Consider the following 19,277-nt stretch of genomic DNA (forward strand, 5'->3'; position numbering starts at 1 on the left):
CTGGCCCTAGCAGGTTCACTTTTCTTCTGGTGGGCAATTAGGGAAGAATTGAGGGACCAACATCCTGGGTCTGGGCTGGGTGTGGAGGTGGGCTGTTGTCTGGGGCCCTTGGCTGGGTTCTCTGCCCGAACTCCTTGGCAGCCGCAGGGCAGCTGTGGCCAATGCCCTACCTTCCCAACAGGTCCTGACACTGGGGAAATAGCTGGGCTCCCTCCACAGCTGCCCTGCGGCCATGTCACTAACTGGAAAGTGACAGAAGCATGTCACCATCATGCTCAGCTCTCAGGTTGCCCTTTTCTCTCTCTGATCTCAAGACCTCATGTCCTTGATGCTTTGCTTGCTGATAAAAAAAAAAAATGCTGGGCTGAGGATACTGCTCAGCAGTTAAATGTTTGCCTGCAAAGCCTGCTGACCAAAGTTTGACCGTCCCCAGCACCCATGTAAAGCCAGATGCAAAGTGGCACATGCATCTGTGATCCCAAGGTGCCTGTGATAATGGAAGATGCAGCCAGGAGAGCCCCAGCTCTGTGGGCCAGCTACTCTGGCATTTATCTGCAGCGGCAAAACACCCTGTCTTCAAAGCAGAAGGAAGAAGAGCACAGGCACTTCAAGGCTGTCTCCTGACCTCACACATGGGTACACCCATACCACACATGGGTACACCCATACCACACCCAAATAAACAAATAAAAATGCATGGGAGTGTTCCTGTGGGAGACAGGAGGGTCTGTGAGGGAAGAGAAAGCAGGTGTAGGAAGGCACAGATGTTGAAGGCTTGTGAGATATGCAACAGTGGGTAAAGGTCAGCCTCGGTGTGACCTTGGAGACAAACAGTGAAGAACAGCCCTGTGCAGCCGTCCATCATGCGGAGGCCCTGGGGCCAGGTGTGTCTGATAGAGCACGGGAGGGGCCGTCCACTGCCTGTGAACAGTGGCAGGTGCTCCTCACCCCGCCGCCCCTATCTGGACCACCAGACCAGAGAGGGGCCTGGGCCCGGGGGAGGCCGCCAGCATACAGGTGGTGCTTATGCCCTGAGAAAGAGCCCATTGGCTGCATGAGTGTGGGTGGGACCAAGACCCAAGGACTGGCCCTCCCATCTCCTACCGCTCTGTAACATTCGCTGTGTCTTAGGTTTTCTCAAGAGCTGGGAGGAAAGGAAAGCGACTGCGGGAGATGAGCATGGGGTGAGATGAGGAGGAATCCGGGGAGCAGGTGCTGACAAGCCGAGCCCCTGGACGCACAGTCCTTCACCCTCCAGCACACTGGCCAGGGCAGGGGCTGTGCGGGTCTCTACCTGCCATGTCTGAGTCCTGGCTGTGGACACAGGACAGACTCAGAGCAGACTGGGGAGGGGCCCCTGAGGGGCTAAGCACTGGGCTGAGGTGGGACCACCCTGCCTGGGTGCCCGCAGTGAGCTAGAGAGAAGTGGATGTCGAGCACACCCACCCACAACCCCACCATATCCTGCCTTTCCCACCCGCCCTGACCCCCCCTGCTCACACCCACAAACACACGAGGCCAGTGTTCACTTAAAGCTGCTTTTCTTCCATTCCCGTGGCACATGTGGCATCCACCCTTACAGCCTCCTCCTGGAACTGGCCATGGCATCGTCCACTCAGTACATGCTTATCCCTTGCAGTCTCTCAGGGACCCCTCACCTGGGTTCATCATGGTACTGCTATTTATTTAATGGTCTTTTTTTTTTTAAATTATTTATTTATTTATTTATTTGAGAGCGACAGACACACAGAGAAAGACAGAGGGAGAGAGAGAATGGGCGCGCCAGGGCTTCCAGCCTCTGCAAACGAATTCCAGATGCGTGCACCCCCTTGTGCATCTGGCTAACGTGGGACCTGGGGAACCGAGCCTCGAACCGGGGTCCTTAGGCTTCACAGGCAAGCGCTTAACCACTAAGCCATCTCTCCAGCCCGATTTAATGGTCTTTTTTTCAAGGTAGGGTCTCCCTTTAGCCCAGGCTGACCCAGAATTTGCTCTAGAGTCTCAGGCTGGCCTCAAACTCATGGCAGTCCTACCTCTGCCCCCGAGTGCTGGGATTAAAGGCATGCCCAGCAAAGTGTTCTCTGTTTTGAGCAATTAAGGTTGTAAAGCAGGAAACTGATCGGTAGTAAATACCCTTTTGTGACGCAGACCCTTCACCTCCCAGGGGTAGTCATGGATGCCTCTTGGGAGGGGCTCCGAGTTGGTGGAAGGCCCTTCGTGAGAACCGGAAGACCAGAGCTCAGGGGCTCATGAGCTCCTGCAGTTTGTCCTGAACCCAGTCTCTTCAGAGAGAGACCCCTAGGAATTTGCACTGAACAGGTGCCCTCTAATCATCCCACCTCTCATAGCGGGGAAACTGAAGCACATAGCAGCTGGATGCCCAAGTCTGAGCAAACTCTTGATCAGCTGTCCCTCCTAATCCTGTCAGAAGCCATGTGCTAACTAGACCAGGCAGGCGAAGACAAGCTGACAGCTGGGCAAGAATGCCTTGGGGCTTTTTTTTCCCCCACTGGCTGCTTCCCATGTCACCATGCCAGCCCCTAGATGGTCCCTCAGGCCTGTGGTCATCAGCTGGGGTGAAAGTGAAGCAGGATAATCTAGACCTCAGGGTAGTCACAGAGAGCATTGTAGGCCAACAGGCCACTCCCATGCTGGTTCTGTCCCAGTTGAGCTTCCCAAGCCTGCCTGGCCACCTCCCCTCTGCTCAAAAACTCCTTAGCTTCAGAAAACACTCAACCTACTCGGTTTCCCTGTCCGTGAGCCACTGTGAGACAGGGCAGGCGTGGGCCTAGCAATGGGAGAGCTTGCTCTGTGCTGCACACAGCACCTGCTGTAAACTGTTCCAGGGCTGTCCCTGGGGATGGTGGGGGCACACTGGAGTAGGGCCCTGAGGGACTCCCCTGACCCCCTGGGTGCTGCCCCTACCTCTGTAGTCAATCCTCCCATCCCTGTCTGCATGAGCCACCCGGACCATGGCCTCAGCCTCCTCATGGGGGAAAGGGTGAGCATGCACTGGGGTGTACCCAGTCCAGGGAGGGTGCTGGTCAGGGAGGGGAAGTGCCCCAGGTTTGCAGATGGCTGGCCCTCTGCTTTGTGAGTTGGGAGGGGCCTTGGTCTCAGACCCTGGGCCTCGGTGCTTGTGTCCTGGCTCAACTTCCCACTAGACCAGCAGGTCAATGGGGATGACCAGGTCTGTGGGGTGGGTAAGCAGCTGTGCTGTGTGCCAGACCCAGGACTCCGGCACCCCTTCCCCGACAACTGCCACCGCTTGATTCCATTCCAGTTGATGAAGGTACTCCTGTCTAGGTCTGGAAGGACACTCCCCAGCTGCCCAGAGGCCTGGGACTTCCTCATGTATGCAGAGCACTCGACGTAGTGGAAGAACCCTGGGCTCAATGAGCTTTGGTCACCTGGGGCCAGGCTGCCTGGTGGGTGGTGCTAGACCTGAATCCAGTGATGGGGCATCTGTGTCCTATCCTCCTCCCTACTGAGCTGGCCCAAGCTCAGGCTGTACTCTGGTGTCTCATGTCCGAGGACAGCAGCTCTGTCTAGGAGGAGGACCTCGCCCATCCTGTACTGGGGGACAGGCAGATGGCTTCATGCCCCTGCCCAGCTGTGACTCGTCTCCACTCACCTGGTCTTGCAATCCTACAGACCTCACTGTGCAATGGCCACGAGCTGAAAAGAAGGGCAGTTGATCTGAGTGTTGTTCGACACTCAGGACTCCACCCTCCCCCTGCCTCGGGCTCCCCACAAAAAGATGGGATGCTCATAAGGACGCCTGATCTTGAGTGGGGACAGCAGCCCAGGAAGAGTAGATGTCACTGCCTGCCCTTTACAGGATGACCATGTCACACCAGGGCCATCAGGGCTGGTTCAGCCTACAGTGGACAGGTGGGATTCTGAGGGGTGGGGACCTGGCCTGTGGGCAGTGGTGGGGTGTGGAGGGGTGTGTTCCAGGTTCATGTTGGGGATTTGGGCCAGGAGGGAAGCTCAGCCCAGCAAAGTCTTCAGTTTGCAGGCTGTATAATTGAGGAGAATCCCAGATTAAGTCAGTCAGACAGTTTCTCCAAGCTTTTGTCTCCCTGCAGATCATAATATGTCCCCCTGGTGGCGGGGGGTGGGGTGGGGGGCTGGCAGGGAGAGCAGATGAGGCCCCTAGGCTGGCTGTGAACACTAGGCAGCTCATCGCCGTCTGCCTGAGGCAGATGGCTTCACTCTGCTCGTCTGCACAGAGCACCAAGCCCAGCCTGAGCCTGTGGATGGGTGCGCTGGGCAGGCCCGGAAAGGAGGTTAGGGCTGTGTGCTGATGGGGTGTGGCTTTCCCTCGGAGGTCTCTGGCTCATGGGTGGCCTGTTTCTGGTGTGGTGTGAGGGTTCAAATCTGCTAATGAAAGTGACATTTGTGTCAAGGTGGCAGTGAATGTGATATGAAGTGCATCTTCCGCGGGATGTTTTATGCCCTGAAGAAGGCTCAAGAAGAGCTTAGTGATTCTCACAACAGCTTTCCAGACAGCCTGCATTGTCATCCTTGTTCGAGAGACCGCAAGAAGGGTCTGGGCATATTGCTCAGTGATCAAAGACACTTGCTTGCAAGGCCTGCTGGCCCTGGTTCAAGGCTCCAGTACCCACATAAATCCAGATGCACACAAAGTGGCACATGCATCTGGAAGTTGTTTACAGTGGCAAGAATCACTAGTGTGCCCAGCCGCTGTCTTCTTCCTCCCTCCCTCTTTCCCTCCCTCCCTCTCTCCCTTTGCTTACAAGAAAGAGAAAGACCTCAGGAAGGTAAGACAACAATTCCCAACTCTCTTTCCTCTGGAGGAGATTGAGGCCCAGGCTGGTCAGGCATGGGTGAGGTAGGGAGTTGTCTAGGACCTCAGGGCAGATACCAGGGATGTGCAGCCCAGAACAGTAAGAGTACACCAGTTTGTCTTAGCAGCTCACTTTCCCAAAGGCCTAAGCCATTCCTGGTATCGCAGCTATTTGGGGCCAATTAAACTCTTGTCCGTCCTTGAGCTTCAAATGATGTCATTGAGACCAGAGAGATGGCTCAGCAATTAAGATGCTTATGAAGCCTGACTCTCTGGGTTCAATTCCCCAGTGCCCATGTAAAACCAGTTGTACAAAGTGGCACATGCATCTTGAGTTCATTTGCAGTGGTGAGAAGCCCTGCTGTGCCCATTTTCTCTCTCCCCCTTTCTCTCTTCCCCTCTCTCTCTCTTCTTGCAAATAAATAAATAATTTTTTAATAAAAAGGGATGTTGGGCCCAGCGTGGTGGAGCACACCTTTAATCCCAGTACTCAGGAGGCAGAGGTAGGAGGATCACCATGAGTTCAAGGCCACCCTGAGACTACATAGCAAATTACAGGTCAGCCTGAGCTACAGTGAGAACCTACTTCAAAAAAAAAAAAAAAAAAAGAAAAGAAAAGAAAAAAAAAGAAAAAGAAAAATTTAAAAAGTGAAGCATGCATCTGGAGTTCTTTTGTAGTGGCTGAAGACCCTGGCATGTCCATTCTCTCTGTCTCCCTTCTTTCTTTCTCTCCTTACAAATAAATAAATAAAAATATTTTTAAGGGCTGTAGATTAAGGTGCTTGTCTGTAAAGCTTAAGGACCTGGATTTGACTCCCCAGAACCCATGTAAGCCAGACACACAAGATGATACATGTGCACAAGGTGACACATACTTCTGGAATTTGATTGTGGTGGCTGGAGGCCCTGGTGTGCCAATTCTCTCACACATACTCTCTCTCTCTCTCTCAATCTCTTGCTCTCATAAAATAAAATATTTTTTGAGGTAGGGTCTCACTCTGGCCCAGGCTGACCTGGAATTCACTATGTTGTCTCAGGGTGGCCTTGAACTCATGACAGTCCTCCTACTTCTGCTTCCCAAATGCTGGGATTAAAGGTGTGTGCCACCACACCTGGCTCAAAAAAGAAAAATATTTTTTAAAAAGGGATGTTGAATTTTCTTAAGTTTCTTTTCCCAACTCAATTGAGATGATCATGTGGCTTCTGTTACCATGGTGTAATACATACATATATTGAACCATCCTTGCATTCTGGGAATAAACCCTTTCTCATCATGGTAACTGTTCTTGTAAGGTGCTGCTGAATTTGGGTGGCTAATGTTTAGTTGAGGATCTGTACATTTGTGCTCCTCAGAGATGCCTGTCTGTGGTCTTCTTATTGTGTCTTTGCTGGCTTTGGAATCAGGGTAACACTGAGTTGAGTCAGGCAGTACCCCTCTCATTTTTTTGGAGTCTGAAAAAAAAATGGTTTCCGTTCTTCATATTGTTTGTTTTCTCACTTTCCTGGAGTCTCTAGAGTCAATATGACAATGCAGCCTGCCTGGATACTGTTGTGAGGGCTCACCAAGGCCCTTGAGCATGACTCTGGGAAATGTCAAGCCCAAAGCTTTTCTTGGTTAGATTTTGTATGATTCATTAGCCTCCTCAATTATAGGTCAAGTGAGATTTCCTATTGCTTTGTGATTTAGATTTGGCAGGTTTTGTGTATCTTGAGATTTGTCCAGTTGTCATCACTTTCTGTACAAGAAGACGTGATGCAGAAGGAACAGCTGCTCTGGGCTAACAGGCCTGGCCTCCCAGCTGTGAAGTGGATGAAATTTGTGTATCCTGTTTGTGGCAGCTGGAGGCAGGTGTGGATGTCCTACTGGCCCTGGCCTGGTCTCTCAGTAGATACAGGCTATCCAGGGTATCTGAGAAGCCAGCAGGAGCCCATAGATGTTTTGAGCCTCCTGTAGCCAATGACCAGGGTAGAGAGGCTGTTTTTGCCTGTCAGACTCTGCAGGAGCCCATGATGCCCTGAAATAACAGAGGTAGAACTCTGTTGGGCCAATGAGGCTTCTGTGTATTCCTCTCCTTAAAGGCTGCCTGTCCCACTTGCTAGGGAGGGGCTGTCACCAAAGTGAGACAGTGGGGACTGGAGTAGGGCTACCCCACAAGAAGTCCCTCATGGCTGTATTTAGGGGAGAACCTCATTGTCCTTTTGTTTTCTTTTTCTCCCCTTTCCTCACCTCCATTTCCCTCCCTTTTCCTCCCTCCTCCCTTGGGTCTTTTTTTTTTTTAATTTTCAGGCAGACACAGACAGTCAGAATGGTGTGCCAGGGCCTCTAGCTGCTGCAAATGAACTCTAGATGCATGTGCCACTCTGCATCTGGCTTTATGTGGGTACTGGGGAATTGAACCTTAACCAATGAGCCATATCTCCAGCCAATTTTTTAAAATTTTTTATTTGCTTATTTATTTGAGAGAGAGAGAGAGAAGAAGAAGAAGAAGAAGAGGAGGAGGAGGAGGAGGAGGAGGAGGAGGCGGCAGCAGCAGAGAGAAAGAGAAAATGGGTGCACCAGGGCCACTAGCCACTGCAAACAAACTCCAGACGCATGTGCCCCCTTGTGTATCTGGCTTATGTGGGTCCTAGGGAATAGAACCAGGGTCCTTAGGCTTTGAAGGAAAATGCCTTAACCGCTAAGCCATTTCCCCAGCCCCTGGGTTCTTTTTTAAGTAAGGAAAGGAGATTTTATTGAGAACATCTAGTGTGGGGCTAGCATGCTTCAGGTTAGGCCACTATCCAAGGAAGAGCTAGAAAGGGGGAAAGGAAAGGTTCCACTGTTTGAGCTATAATTTAGAAGAGCAAGCAGGCTTAACAGTTAAGATCTGCAGGCAGTTGCCTTTTTAAAAAATATTTTTTTCATATTTATTTATTTGTAAGCATGTTAGGGGAAGAGTAAGCACACCAAGACCTCTTGCCACTGTGGACAAACTCCAGATGTATGTGCCACTTTGTGCATCTGGCTTTACATGGGCACTGGAGAATTGAACTCAGGCTGTCATGTTTTGCAAGCAAGTGTCTTTAACTGTCAAGTTATCTCTCCAGCCCCTTAAAACATTTTTGTTTATTTGTTTGAGAAAGAGAGAGAGAGGGAAAGAGGGAGGAAGCATATGGGGAAATGAGGGCCTCTTGCTGATGAAGCAAATGGACTCCAGACACATGTTCCACTCTGTGCTTTATGTAAGTACTGGAGAACTGAACCCAGACCAACAGGCTTTACAAGCAAGTGCTTTTAACTGTCGAGCCGTCTCTCCAGACCCTGCTTTTTTTTTTTTTTTTTTTTGAGAAAGTCTCACTATGTAGTTCAGGCTGGCCTTGAACTTGCAGTGACCTACTCAGCCTCCGGAGTGTTGGCTGTGAACCAGCACACCTAGCTATGTCCACTTATTTTCTAGGCCAAAGACTGTTGGTCTTTATATCTCAAAAACGGTGTTGTACCATAATACTGACAGGCCCTAAATCACCAATCTCTCTTTGAGCAGGCTCCTGCCTTCAGCGGTCTTTGTGCTCCAAGATTCACTTCCTCCGCCCTACTCTGCACAGTTACGAGGTGACGCTGCTCATTTTGTCCGTGGGCTAAGGACATTCCAGAGGCTTCCTTGACTGTCTACTGGGCCTCTATTAGGCCTTAGGAAAAGTCCTGGCACTTTGTGTTAAAGACAGTGCCACTCTTGCCTCTGTTCCAGAAACACCCTCCTGACCGAGCCCAGTGTCCCTGGGTCAAAACACCTCCCCTGGAGACTGCAGTCCCCACCCTCAGCTGACTCTTGTGGACATGCAGACTGGTGACTGACCCTGCAGGAGTTTACCCAGCCACAAGGATGCATTTGCCACCCGTTGCCATCTGGAAGTCCCTTGGAAACGCCGCACTGGGCCAAAGAAGCCAGGCAGGAAACACGACATGCAGTAGGATTCTGTTTTTTAAGTAATGTCCAGAATAGGCAAATCCCTAGGGACAGAGTCGAAGCGCAGCTGCCCAGGCCCGAGAGGGGGATGGGCAGTGAGTGTATCCTGGGACGTTTCCTTCTGGGGTTCAGAGAAAGTGGTGTGACGGTGCTGGTGCTCTGGGCTCCTCCACTCTAAGATGGTCAATGTTATGTTTATGTGAACTTTATCACAATAAAAATAGGAACTGTGCAGAGTGGGAAAGAATTCTTTTACATTATTTTACTCAGCTCATTTTCACTTTTTGGGACAGCATATTACTTTGTAGGCTGGCATGGAATTCTGTGTAGACCAGGCTGTCCATTTGCCTTTGTCTCTCTAATGCTGGGATACATACAAGTGTGCCCTACCACACCTGGCTGAAAGAAAGCTTTCAGTAAAACAAAAGGCCAAGAAGCAAGTGTGGAACGAGCAGCGGGGCCTCGTCTGCCTGGCCAAAGGCACAGATGCATGGCATAGGCCCTGGGCAAGGCGGCTGGAGTCTGAGCCATTCTCCAGGGCTCCTGGGGCCAGCACCTGCTCCAGGCTGACAGATGCCCCACCACCACCACCGCCAGTGGCCCCTTTGCCCTAGCCTTGGTCCCCGCTCTGGGTGCAGTTGGCAGCAGGGACCATATGGACTAGCTCACAGCTCTGGGGAACTGTCGCTTCTCCGACCCCCTGGAGAAGTTCTCATGAGACTGGCACTGCTCCACTCCTGCCTGGAGCAGCAGCAAGTGTAGCTTGGACCCCGCTAGTAACTCAAGAGGTGGGAAGGGGATGAGTGCTGTCTTCTAGGGAGCCATTTTCATGGAAGGACAGAGTACCCTGATTGCGGTGTGCCCTCTGACCTGGCAGGGTGGCTCCTAGCCAACTGTGAGTTCTGGGTAAGAGCTTTGCCTTCTTGTGGAGGCAGGGAATCTTTGACAGGCTGGCATCACCAGCTGGCATCACTTTGGCAAATCCAGCACCCAGCCAAGCTACCTGCCTACAAAGCACAGTTGTGGTGGGTGAAGCCTTTTCCAAGGCTGAGGGCCACCCCGCATGCAGGAGAGGGACAGTCCTCCACCCGAAACACAGGAGTGGACAGAGTGAGCAGGAGGGTCATCGCGGCGCTCAGGCATCTCCTACCTTCATAGGGCCCTGGCCCACGGGGCAGCATCAACTATTACATTCCCTCAGTTTCCCTCGGTGCTCCTTGGACATCCAGCTCTGGGACTGAATAAGGGCTGGGACTAGAAGCTGGGTAGGTAAAACTGAGAATGTGTCTGGGGTACCTACCCATTGCTGGTGTAGACCTAGCAGGCTGGGGTGCTGCTGGAATGACCACTATGGTGCCCATTAGATGGGTTTGTGCACTGAATCCAGGTGGACTGGCTACCACATAGAAATGCTAATATGATCCCTTGGGATTAAGATGTTTCTAGAAACTGTGCATGGTGGCTCATGCCTATAATCCCTGCACCAGGAGCCTGAAGTGGGAGGGCTGTCATGAGTTCAAGGCCACTTGGGGCTACAGAGTTAAGTTCCAGGTAAGTCTGGGCTACAGTGAGGCCCTGCCTCAAAATAATAAATACATAAAGTTTACAGGGTGTCTGGGATGCAGTTCAGTGGTCAAACATGTAAAAGATCCTGGATTTGATTGCCAGCACCACACACACACACACACACACACACACACACACACACACACACATGAGATGAGGTCAGACTGGCCTACAGTAGTCTGTCACTCTAGTGACTGCCAGCTTTGTGAGAGGTGGCGCACGGAACACCGTGTAATTACAGGAGACAGAATTTGGAGTGATGATGAGACCAAGAGCCGAGGTACACCTGGGACCCAGAAACTAGAGGACAAGGAAGGAAGCCCCTCACCAGGGTGATTTTGGAGGGAGTGTAGCCTCGCTGACATCAGCTTCCGACACGGGGAGATGGTGGGTGGTGTCTCTGGTTCCAAGCCACTGTGTGGCCCTTTTTTTTTTCTGGCAACTACAGGGCATACCCAGAGGCCCCTCCCTGGCCTTCCTGTTCCTCTTCCTAGCCTCCTTCCTTCCCTCCCCTGCCTGTCTTCTGCCACTCACTCCTGTGTCCCTGGGTCTCAATCTGCTGCAGGGGACTCTGCTAGAGCTACCCCAGGCCAGGGAGGACCTGGCTTGATGCAGAAGGTTTCACCTCTGTGACCTGGACAGCAAAGAGTACTATGCTGTGTCCTCCCCTGGCTGTGTCCCCAAGCCCTGCCCCTACTCAGAATGGGGCAGGATCTTGAGCAGTGGCAATGGTCTAAGGCTCTGGAGGTTCAGCGACCTCTGAGCCGACCTTTAGTCTACACTGGGCTATTTTATTCATCATATTTGTACATACATACATAGGTCTGTTTGTGTTGCAGTTAGGTTCCCGTTGCTGGCAGAAAACACCTGACTAAGAGCCGCTTACGGGAGGAAAGGGTTTATTTTGGATTACAGACTGGAGGGGAAGCTCCATGATGGCAGGAAGAACCATGGCATGAGCAGAGGGTGGGCATCACTTTCTGGCCAACATCAGGTGGAGAATAGCAACAGGAGAGTGTGCCAAGCACCAGCAAGGGGAGGGCATCGCCTCCAGGAGCATCCAGTTCCCAAATTGCCACCAGCTGGGGACCTAGTATTCTGAACAGGTAAGTTTATGAATCAAACCACCAATTTTTTTGTTTTGTTTTGTTTTCCGAGGTTGTGTCTCACTCTAGCTCAGGCTGACCTGGAACCTGGAATCACTATGTAGTCTCAGGGTGGCCTTGAACTCATGGCGATCCTCCTACCTCTGCCTCCAAGTGCTGGGATTAAAGGCGTGTGCCGCCACACCGGCTATTTACTTTTTTAAAATATGTGTTGAGAGGGAGAGAGACTCCGAGTGCATGAAAGCACGTGGCGTGCGGGGGCCTCCTGCTGCTGCAGCACGTGACCTCTGGCTTTACGTGAGCACTGATGCAAGTGCACAAGGCTGACACGTGCACTAGGTGGTGCCCGCGTCTGGAGTGTGATTACCGTGGCTGAAGACCTGGTGCGCCAATTGTCTCTCCCTCACTCCTGCTCTCTTTAATTAAAAAAAAAAAAGAGGGGTGGAGAAGGCTCAGCGGTTAAGTGCTTGCCTATGAAGCCTAAGGACCCTGATTGAGGCTGCGTTCCCCAGGACTAGGTTAGCCAGATGCACAAGGGGGCGCATGTGTCTGGAGTTTGTTTGCAGTGGCTGGAGGCCCTGCTGCGCCCATTCTGTCTCTCTCTTTCTCTCTATCTGCTTCTTTCTCTCTCTGTCACTCTCAAATAAATTTAAACAAACAAACAAAATAAGGCCAGTCTGTTGGGTTTGCCTCAAAAAAAAAAAAAAAAGAATCAGGCCTGGCTGGTGTAGTGCACGCCTTTAATCCCAGCACTTGGGAGGCTGAGGTAGAAGGATCACTATGAGTTCAAAGCCAGCCTGGGACTAGAGTTAGTTCCAGGTCAGCCTGGGCTACAGCGAAATCCTACCTTGAAACAAACAGTGTTTATACATTGGGCTGAGGAGAGGGCTCCGTGGATAAAGTGCTTGTCCTGCATGAGCACCGGAGCGTGACGCCTTGGAACCCATGTAAAGCCGGAGCCTGTAGCAGGCGTCTCTAATCCCAGGGCTCCTTTGGTAAAGCGGGCAGCAGAGATGGGAGACCCCTTCCCTCCTGAAAGCTTGTAGCCCAGCGAGCCTGGTAAACACAGAAGCGCACAAGGAGAGACCCTGTATGCTGCATCAAAACACAGTTACTTGGGCTGGAGAGATGGCTCAGCAGTTAAGGTGCTTGCCTGTACTGCCTAAGGACTTCGTTTGATTCCCCAGTGCCAGATGCACAAAGTGGCGCTTGCATCTGGAGTTCATTTGCAGTGGCTGGAGGCCCTGGTGAGCCCATTCTGTCTGTCTCTCTGCTTACAAATAAATAAATAAAAGTATTAAAATAAAAACAACAAAAACATAGTTACTTGATCACTAGGTTTGTTTCTATCAGCTTTATTAACATGTAATTCACATACCATAAGACTCCCCATTCGGCTGGACATGGTGGTGCACACCCATAATCTTAGCACTCCTCAGAGGCTAAAGCAAGATCAGTAATTCAAGGACTCAAGGTCATCCTCAGGGCTGCATAGTGAGCCTGAGTCCAGCCTGGGATAAATGAGACCCTATCTAAAACCAAGTAAACAAACAAAAACCCCTCACTTTTTTTTTTTTGTATTTTCGAGGTAGGGTCTTACTCTAGCCCAGGCTGACTGGGATTCACTATGGAGACTCAGGGTGGCCTCGCACTCACAGCGATCCTCTTACCTCTGCCTCCCGAGTGCTGGGATTAAAGGCGTGCACCACCACGCCCGGCTTCCCTCACTATTTCAAAGTCTACAATTCAGTGGAGGGTTTTTGCTGTGCGTTTGGTGTGTGTGTGGGGATTGTGTTGTTTTGTTTTTGAGATAGAGTCTCACTCTTGCCCAGGTTGACCTGGAACTAACTAGTCCCAGGCTGGTTTCGAACTCAAACGAGATCCTGCTACCTTTGCTTCCTGAGCGCTGGGATTAAGGGCGTGCCTGGGTGTTTTCTGTGTTTTGAGATGATAAAAACTGGCACTGACTCCTGGCTCCAGCGATCCCCCCACCTCGGCCTGAGTGCCCAGACCACAGGTACATGCCCTGCACCTGCATGTCGGGCCAGTGCTATTTAGTGTTCACTGACCTTGTCATCTCTACGTTCAGAACATTTTTCATCACCTCAAAAAGAAATCCTGTGGTCACCTCCACTTCCCTGTTATGGGATTCTAGCCTGCTGGTCCCCCCAGGGCTTACTTAGCCTGCTCTGGACATGTTACACAGAAGGATCACACGCTCTGTGGCCCTTTGTCACTGGCCTCTTCCTTCCACTGTGGCCACAAGTCAGTTTCAGCCCTGCCTGTGACCAACAACACTGCACCGAGTGACACAGCCCATGCCAGTTACCCCTTCATCTCATTACTAAATTTTTTGGTGTTCCCCAATATTGCTTCCAAGGTGGGTGCCTCACTGCCTTACTGTCTTTGGGGCCCAGCTCCCCATCCTCTAAACACCCCAAAGGCTTGCAGTCAACTCTTCCTCCTTTTCCCCATCACATCCCAGGTTTCTACTTCGGGACCTCCTCTCTAGTTTTGTCTCCTGGATGGACCACCTCATCCATCAACATGACTTCCTGCCAAGCCATATCCTGGGGTCAGCTGCATTTAGGAGAGGTGTCTCTGACACCCTCACATGGGACAAAACTGCACCATGTTCTCCATCAGCGCTAAAGCCTCTGTCACCTCCATACTGTGGCCCCAAGGCTTCTGGACACGGTCATTTGGGTGGGTGGCCCCCCTCATGTTATGGCCTGTGCATAGATGCTGGAGAGGCCGAGGGGTCCTACTTGGTCAGGGGACAGAGGAGGGCTACATCCTTAGGGTCCTCTCATTTAGGTGTGCTGGAGCCAGTTTCTGGGCCAGTAGCCAGTGGTCATCTCTAGCCTGGAAGGTCTGGCTCTGCCTATCCTGTTCAAGATCTGAAACTCGGAAGCCTCCGAGATCTGGACCAGCTGAGTGCGTTCACAGACAGATTCTTTTTTTTTTTTTTCCCTCAATTTTTTATTAACATTTTCCACGACTATAAAAAATATCCCATGGTCACAGACAGACTCTTGAGCCCACTGGCCCTCCGACTGAGCTGGAATGCTGGGTCACTGAGGCTAGCCATGGCAGGCAGGGACAACATGGGAAGCCCCAAACTGGCACCAACCTGAAGAGCTGGTCCTCTCTCCCTACCTGAGTCCAGGGGTTGGAGATGTCTTCCAGGTGGGCACAGGTGGAACCCTCCACTTGGGGACTGGTAGTACTGGCCCTTGGGATCCAGCTGTTCCTCATATGAGCATTTCTGGACCACAGCCCTCAAGGAGCCTTCTTGCCAGCCTGTTCTGGGAGGTGACCCATCCCCACCATCTGATGGCCTGTGAGCCAGAGTGGACAAGGTGGACAGTGTTTTCAAGCAGGGCCTCCCCTAGCTACCTGACCTGTGGTTCCTTTGTCCACTGCAACCTGTGGGGCAAAGCCCCTAAGAGCACCAGTCAGCATGCCTTTAGTGCCAGGAAGAAGATTCTGGATGTTCTGGCCTCCTGGGGCCTGGATGCCCACACAGGAAGTAGAGGTCTCTTGCTGGAGGGTGGGTGAATGCTCCATTGAGCTGTACCTGGGGGTGGATAACAAACAAGCCACATGGATAGACGCCTCCTTCATAAGGGGCTACCCGAGAAAAAGCAGAGTAGGTCCTGGCACCCCAAGCTCTGCTGGGTCTGAGCACCTTGTCTTTGTCCCTGCTGACCCTCCTGTCAAAACACCGTTGATGTGTCTCTTTAGGCATTTATCCCCACAGGACTCCTCCCTTCATTTGAGGCCCCCACGGGAGTTGGCAACTAGTTAAAAATGAATGGAGGGCTGAAGAGATGCTCAGCTAGTAATGGCGCTTGCTTGCAAAGCCTGAAGGCCTAGGTTCAGTTCTCCAGTACCCATGTAAAGCCAGATGAACAAAGTGGCATCTGCTCTGGAGTTTGTTTGCAGTGGCAGGAGGCCCTGGTGTGCGCCCATATACGCTCGGAGTCTTTATCTCTCTTAAACAAATAAATAAGTAAAAAATAAAAAAAAAATCAGTGGAATTACAGGTACATTTTAACCCTGCCCAGATCCAACAGCCCTGCAGGTGACTGCCCCTCTTCCTGCCTCTGCCTATGCCAGGCCCCGCAGCTCCGCAGCAACGCTGCAAGATGGCGCTCCAGCGGGAGGGGGAAGGGAGGGCACAGCCTCGGTGCCCGGCGCCGCCGCCGCCCCCAGCGCCCGGCTGTTCGGTGCGGAGGCGTCACAGCGTGGCACAGCCTCAGGCGGTTTGTGCAGAAAACAGCTCCACCAGCGCTGGCGCCTCTGAAGCCTGCGAGTGACCCCCGCGTACCCTGTGCGCTGTCCGTTTCCCCCACTTGTCTCCGTGCACCGCCCCTCCTTCCATCAGTCAACCCCACTCCATGCCCACTCCCAATCGTGACCCCCGCAAGTGACCCTTTGCCTCCATCACAGCGCCCACGACCGTGACCGTTGGCCCGTGCGCCCACGGCGGCTGTGCCACCAAGGTCTCTGATCTCAGGACGCTCCCATTCGCGGCCTCGGTGTCCCGCCACCGGCCGACCTCTGCGCCCCTCAAGGCCTCTACAAATCCCTGCCTCCAGCCCTTGGACCCCGTCCCGCCCGCCCTGTGGCCCTATGGTATCCCCTTGCCGCGTAGCCCCCGCCTGGACCCCACAGCCTCTGAGCCCCCCACTGCCTCCACCATAGCATCCCGGGTGTCCCCCAGCCTCCGTGCTCCAGTCCTCCTCGTACCCACCCCCCAGCCTCCACCCCTCCTTCGGCGGTCCCCCCAAAGCCCTTGGCCTCCTTTTGTCCCCCTCGCTCGTCTCCACCCCGCTTCCGTGTCCCCTGCCGCCAGCCACCCCGTGCACCCCGGCCTCCATCCCCCTCCCGCCTCCGTCCCCCCCTCTCGCGCGCTCCCGCGTGTTTTCGGACTGCACCAGCCGGAGCCCCGCGGCGCCGCGGCGGCGGGCGGAGGCGCTTCGTCTGTCGCCGCCCCCACCGGTGCCCGCGCTGCAGCGGTGGCTGGGGGCGCTGGGCGCGGGGGCCGGGCGCTCCGCACCTGCGGCGGCCGCTGGACGATGCCGGGGCACGGGCCTGGGCGCCGGGCGTCCTGAGCGCAGCGCCCGCCTGCCCGCCGGGGGATGCCCGCTGCGCTGCTGGCGCTGGCCATGTCGTCGTCCTTCTTCAACCCCAGCTTCGCCTTCAGCTCCCACTTCGACCCGGGTGAGTCTGCGCGGCGCCCTTCCGCGGCTGCCCCCCCACCTGTCTCCCCACTGCCGACATGATGCTGCTGGAGCCGCGTTTTCCCATTTTGCCTGGAAATTAACCCTTTCTCCACCCCGAGTCCCCGCAGAAGAAGAGGGACCAGCGATTGAACCCACTACAGGTCTCCGGAGGTGGGCAGGCCTTGGGGCCAGACCCTGCACAGTCTGCTCCTCCAGCGCTGGCTGGCAGCAGCGGCCCCCGTGTCTCTGGATGTCTCCCTGGCGCAGGTAACTGGGACAGGAGGGCCTGTATTGGCTCCAGGTGTCCCGGAGAGAGGTTGCCAGGACTCAGGGCCCTGGGGAGGTGCGGAGTTATCTGCCAGGTGGGGACCCAGGCTTGCTGTGGGGGCTCTTGCTTGGCCATGCCTTGATGTAGGAGGCCCCTTCCCAGGCCTGGAGCTGGTTCCTGGAATCCCTGTATCCAGCCCCCTGGCAGCCTGTGGGGGAGGTGGGAGCTATGGGAGGCCCAAAGCCTGAGCCTACCAGAGAAAGGCCTAGAGCCGGCCTCCAGGGGAGCTCAGACAGCAGGTGAGGAGCAGGCAGGGCTGACAGCCTCACTGCAGAAGACCGTGGGACCAGGGCCTCCTGCCTCACCAGGCCAGTGGTCAGGGCAGGGGCATGTTTATTGGGATTCCCCGACCATGGTTAGCTAGGGTGGGCAGAGGAGGCTGGGTCAGCAAGACACCCCATGTGTTTTCAACCCCCACCCTGCTTGGCCTGGGTGGGAGGGACATGAACCCCTGTCCAGGGGTGTGAAGTCCCACCCACATGTCCCTAGGGCTCTGGCTCGGGCAGCACAGCCCAAACAAAGCCGGGCTCACACGTGATGGCTCTCCCGGGTCTCCCTCCTGGAGCCAGGCCAGCAGATGCGTTGATACACGGGGTCCCCTGGGCAGGGCCCGGTCTGGAGGCATTTGCTCCTGGGGAGGGGAGCTGAGGGGGTTGTCTGCTTGGCTTAGGGTAATGGGTGTCCCCTACTCCGAAAGGACTTCCTGGGTGACCTGAGGGGTGCAGAGGTCACCATTTCATCATGGAGGCAAAGGCCCGGACTCAGCAGCAGCAGCAGCAGTAGCAGCAATGACCTGCCAAGACCTGGCTGGGCTGGAGGTGGCTTTGCTCAGTAGCCCCAGGCCCACACCGCCTTTTAGGGACAAGCATCCAGGGGGCAGCACTGGGCCGCAGGAAGTCCCTGCAGCAGGCATTGGTCTTTCCTGTGGGAGGTTGTTCTAGACTCCAGACAAGCATGGCCTTGGAAGTTTTGGGGTGGGGGGTGGAACCTGGCTGAGGGCACAGCAGGGAGGAATCCCTATGACCCCCGCCCCCCACACCCATCATCTCTTTGGCATCTTCTGCTGGATCCAGACCTTTCTGGTGCCTCGTCACCCCTCCCTCCTCTGGTGTGTCAGGGCAGGAGTGCCCTTCCCCCATCTCAGAGACACAGCAGCTCTTTGCGGCTCTTGCACTTTCGCACAGTTGATCAGTGTAATTACAGTGTGTTATTTGATGACCTAAGAGGGGAAAACGTTGTTGTAGGCAAGGGGAGGTCTGTTGAGAGCTGTGGGCCCGCGAGTGCTGGTGGCGTCTACCCTCTGACCCGGATGGTGGTGATGGCACGTGGGGACCCTGCTGGGACCCCGTTGGACTCGTGCAGGGAGGAGAGGTGAGAGCTGTTGCCCTCCCGCCAAACACGTCACATTCAGAGCCCGAGGTCCCCTCCGAGCCTCCGCTTCCGCATCTGCAAAGTGGTGTGGTGATGGCTGTGGCCAGGTCTGAGTGAGGGGATGTGCTTGGTGAGCCATTGGTGGGGGGGGGGGCTGGGAGGCATGGGGGGGCTCGTGGGTCCCAACTGGTCCTGAGGCCTCCCCACCACAGTGGCTTGCCGGCTTGTCTTCATCTCCCAGTGAGTAGAGATGGCGCCGGTGGCCTGTCACAGGGGAGGCTCGTGGCCCCAGGAGTTAGTTTACCGGGATGCTCAGCAGTCCCTGTGGACCCTGTCCCTGCCCTTGTACCCATTGCCGGGTTTTTATGTCCCCACAGAGGTGGCAGCAATGGTGACAGTGAAGGTGTGGCCATGTCTGGGAGAGAAGGGGCTGAATTAAAGCAGAGGCAGTCACCACTCTGGAGGTCTGTCTGCATCTTTTGCCATCACAGCCACACTGGGCAGGACAAGGTTCTGGGGGTAGGGGCTGAGTGCATTCCTGGGGTGATGCAGGCTGGCCAGATAAGCACCCAGAAGAGCCTTCGGTGGGCTCTGGCTCTTCCCTGGACTCCCTGACACCCAGGAAGTAGGTGACTATGGAGGGTCTCCTGGCTGGTGCAGCCAGTGACCTCAGCACTATGGTCTTGGGAAGCCCCTCAACCTCCCGAGACCACCCTGCACGGGGAAGCCTCACCTTCTGCAATCCGAGTGGACAGGCACAGGTGGCAGGAAATGAGGGGTGATGTGGACGGGTCCTGGAGAAGAGGAGCAGTGACGCCAGCCTGGGAGGGAAGCATGCTGACCTTGGGAGAGCAGAGCTGGCTCTCCCCCCACTGCCCGGGGCAGGGGGCTGACCTTGTTTCTCACCTCAATCCA

General features: G+C 54.3%; 1 protein-coding gene across 2 annotated transcripts in view; it reads left to right on the forward strand.

Annotated features, from left to right (window-relative positions):
* The first annotated feature begins 16,554 nt into the window (after positions 1-16,554).
* Aatk (apoptosis associated tyrosine kinase) overlaps positions 16,555-19,277 on the forward strand; it is a 39,774-nt gene continuing 37,051 nt past the window's right edge. For both annotated transcript variants that reach the window (XM_045159360.1, XM_004655263.2), the window contains exon 1: positions 16,555-16,661. In XM_045159360.1, the coding sequence (XP_045015295.1) occupies positions 16,580-16,661 (82 nt within the window). In that variant the 5' untranslated portion in view covers positions 16,555-16,579. The remainder of the gene's footprint in view (positions 16,662-19,277) is intronic.

Source organism: Jaculus jaculus, chromosome 9 (assembly GCF_020740685.1).
Source record: "Jaculus jaculus isolate mJacJac1 chromosome 9, mJacJac1.mat.Y.cur, whole genome shotgun sequence".
Classification (NCBI taxonomy): Eukaryota; Metazoa; Chordata; class Mammalia; order Rodentia; family Dipodidae; genus Jaculus; species Jaculus jaculus.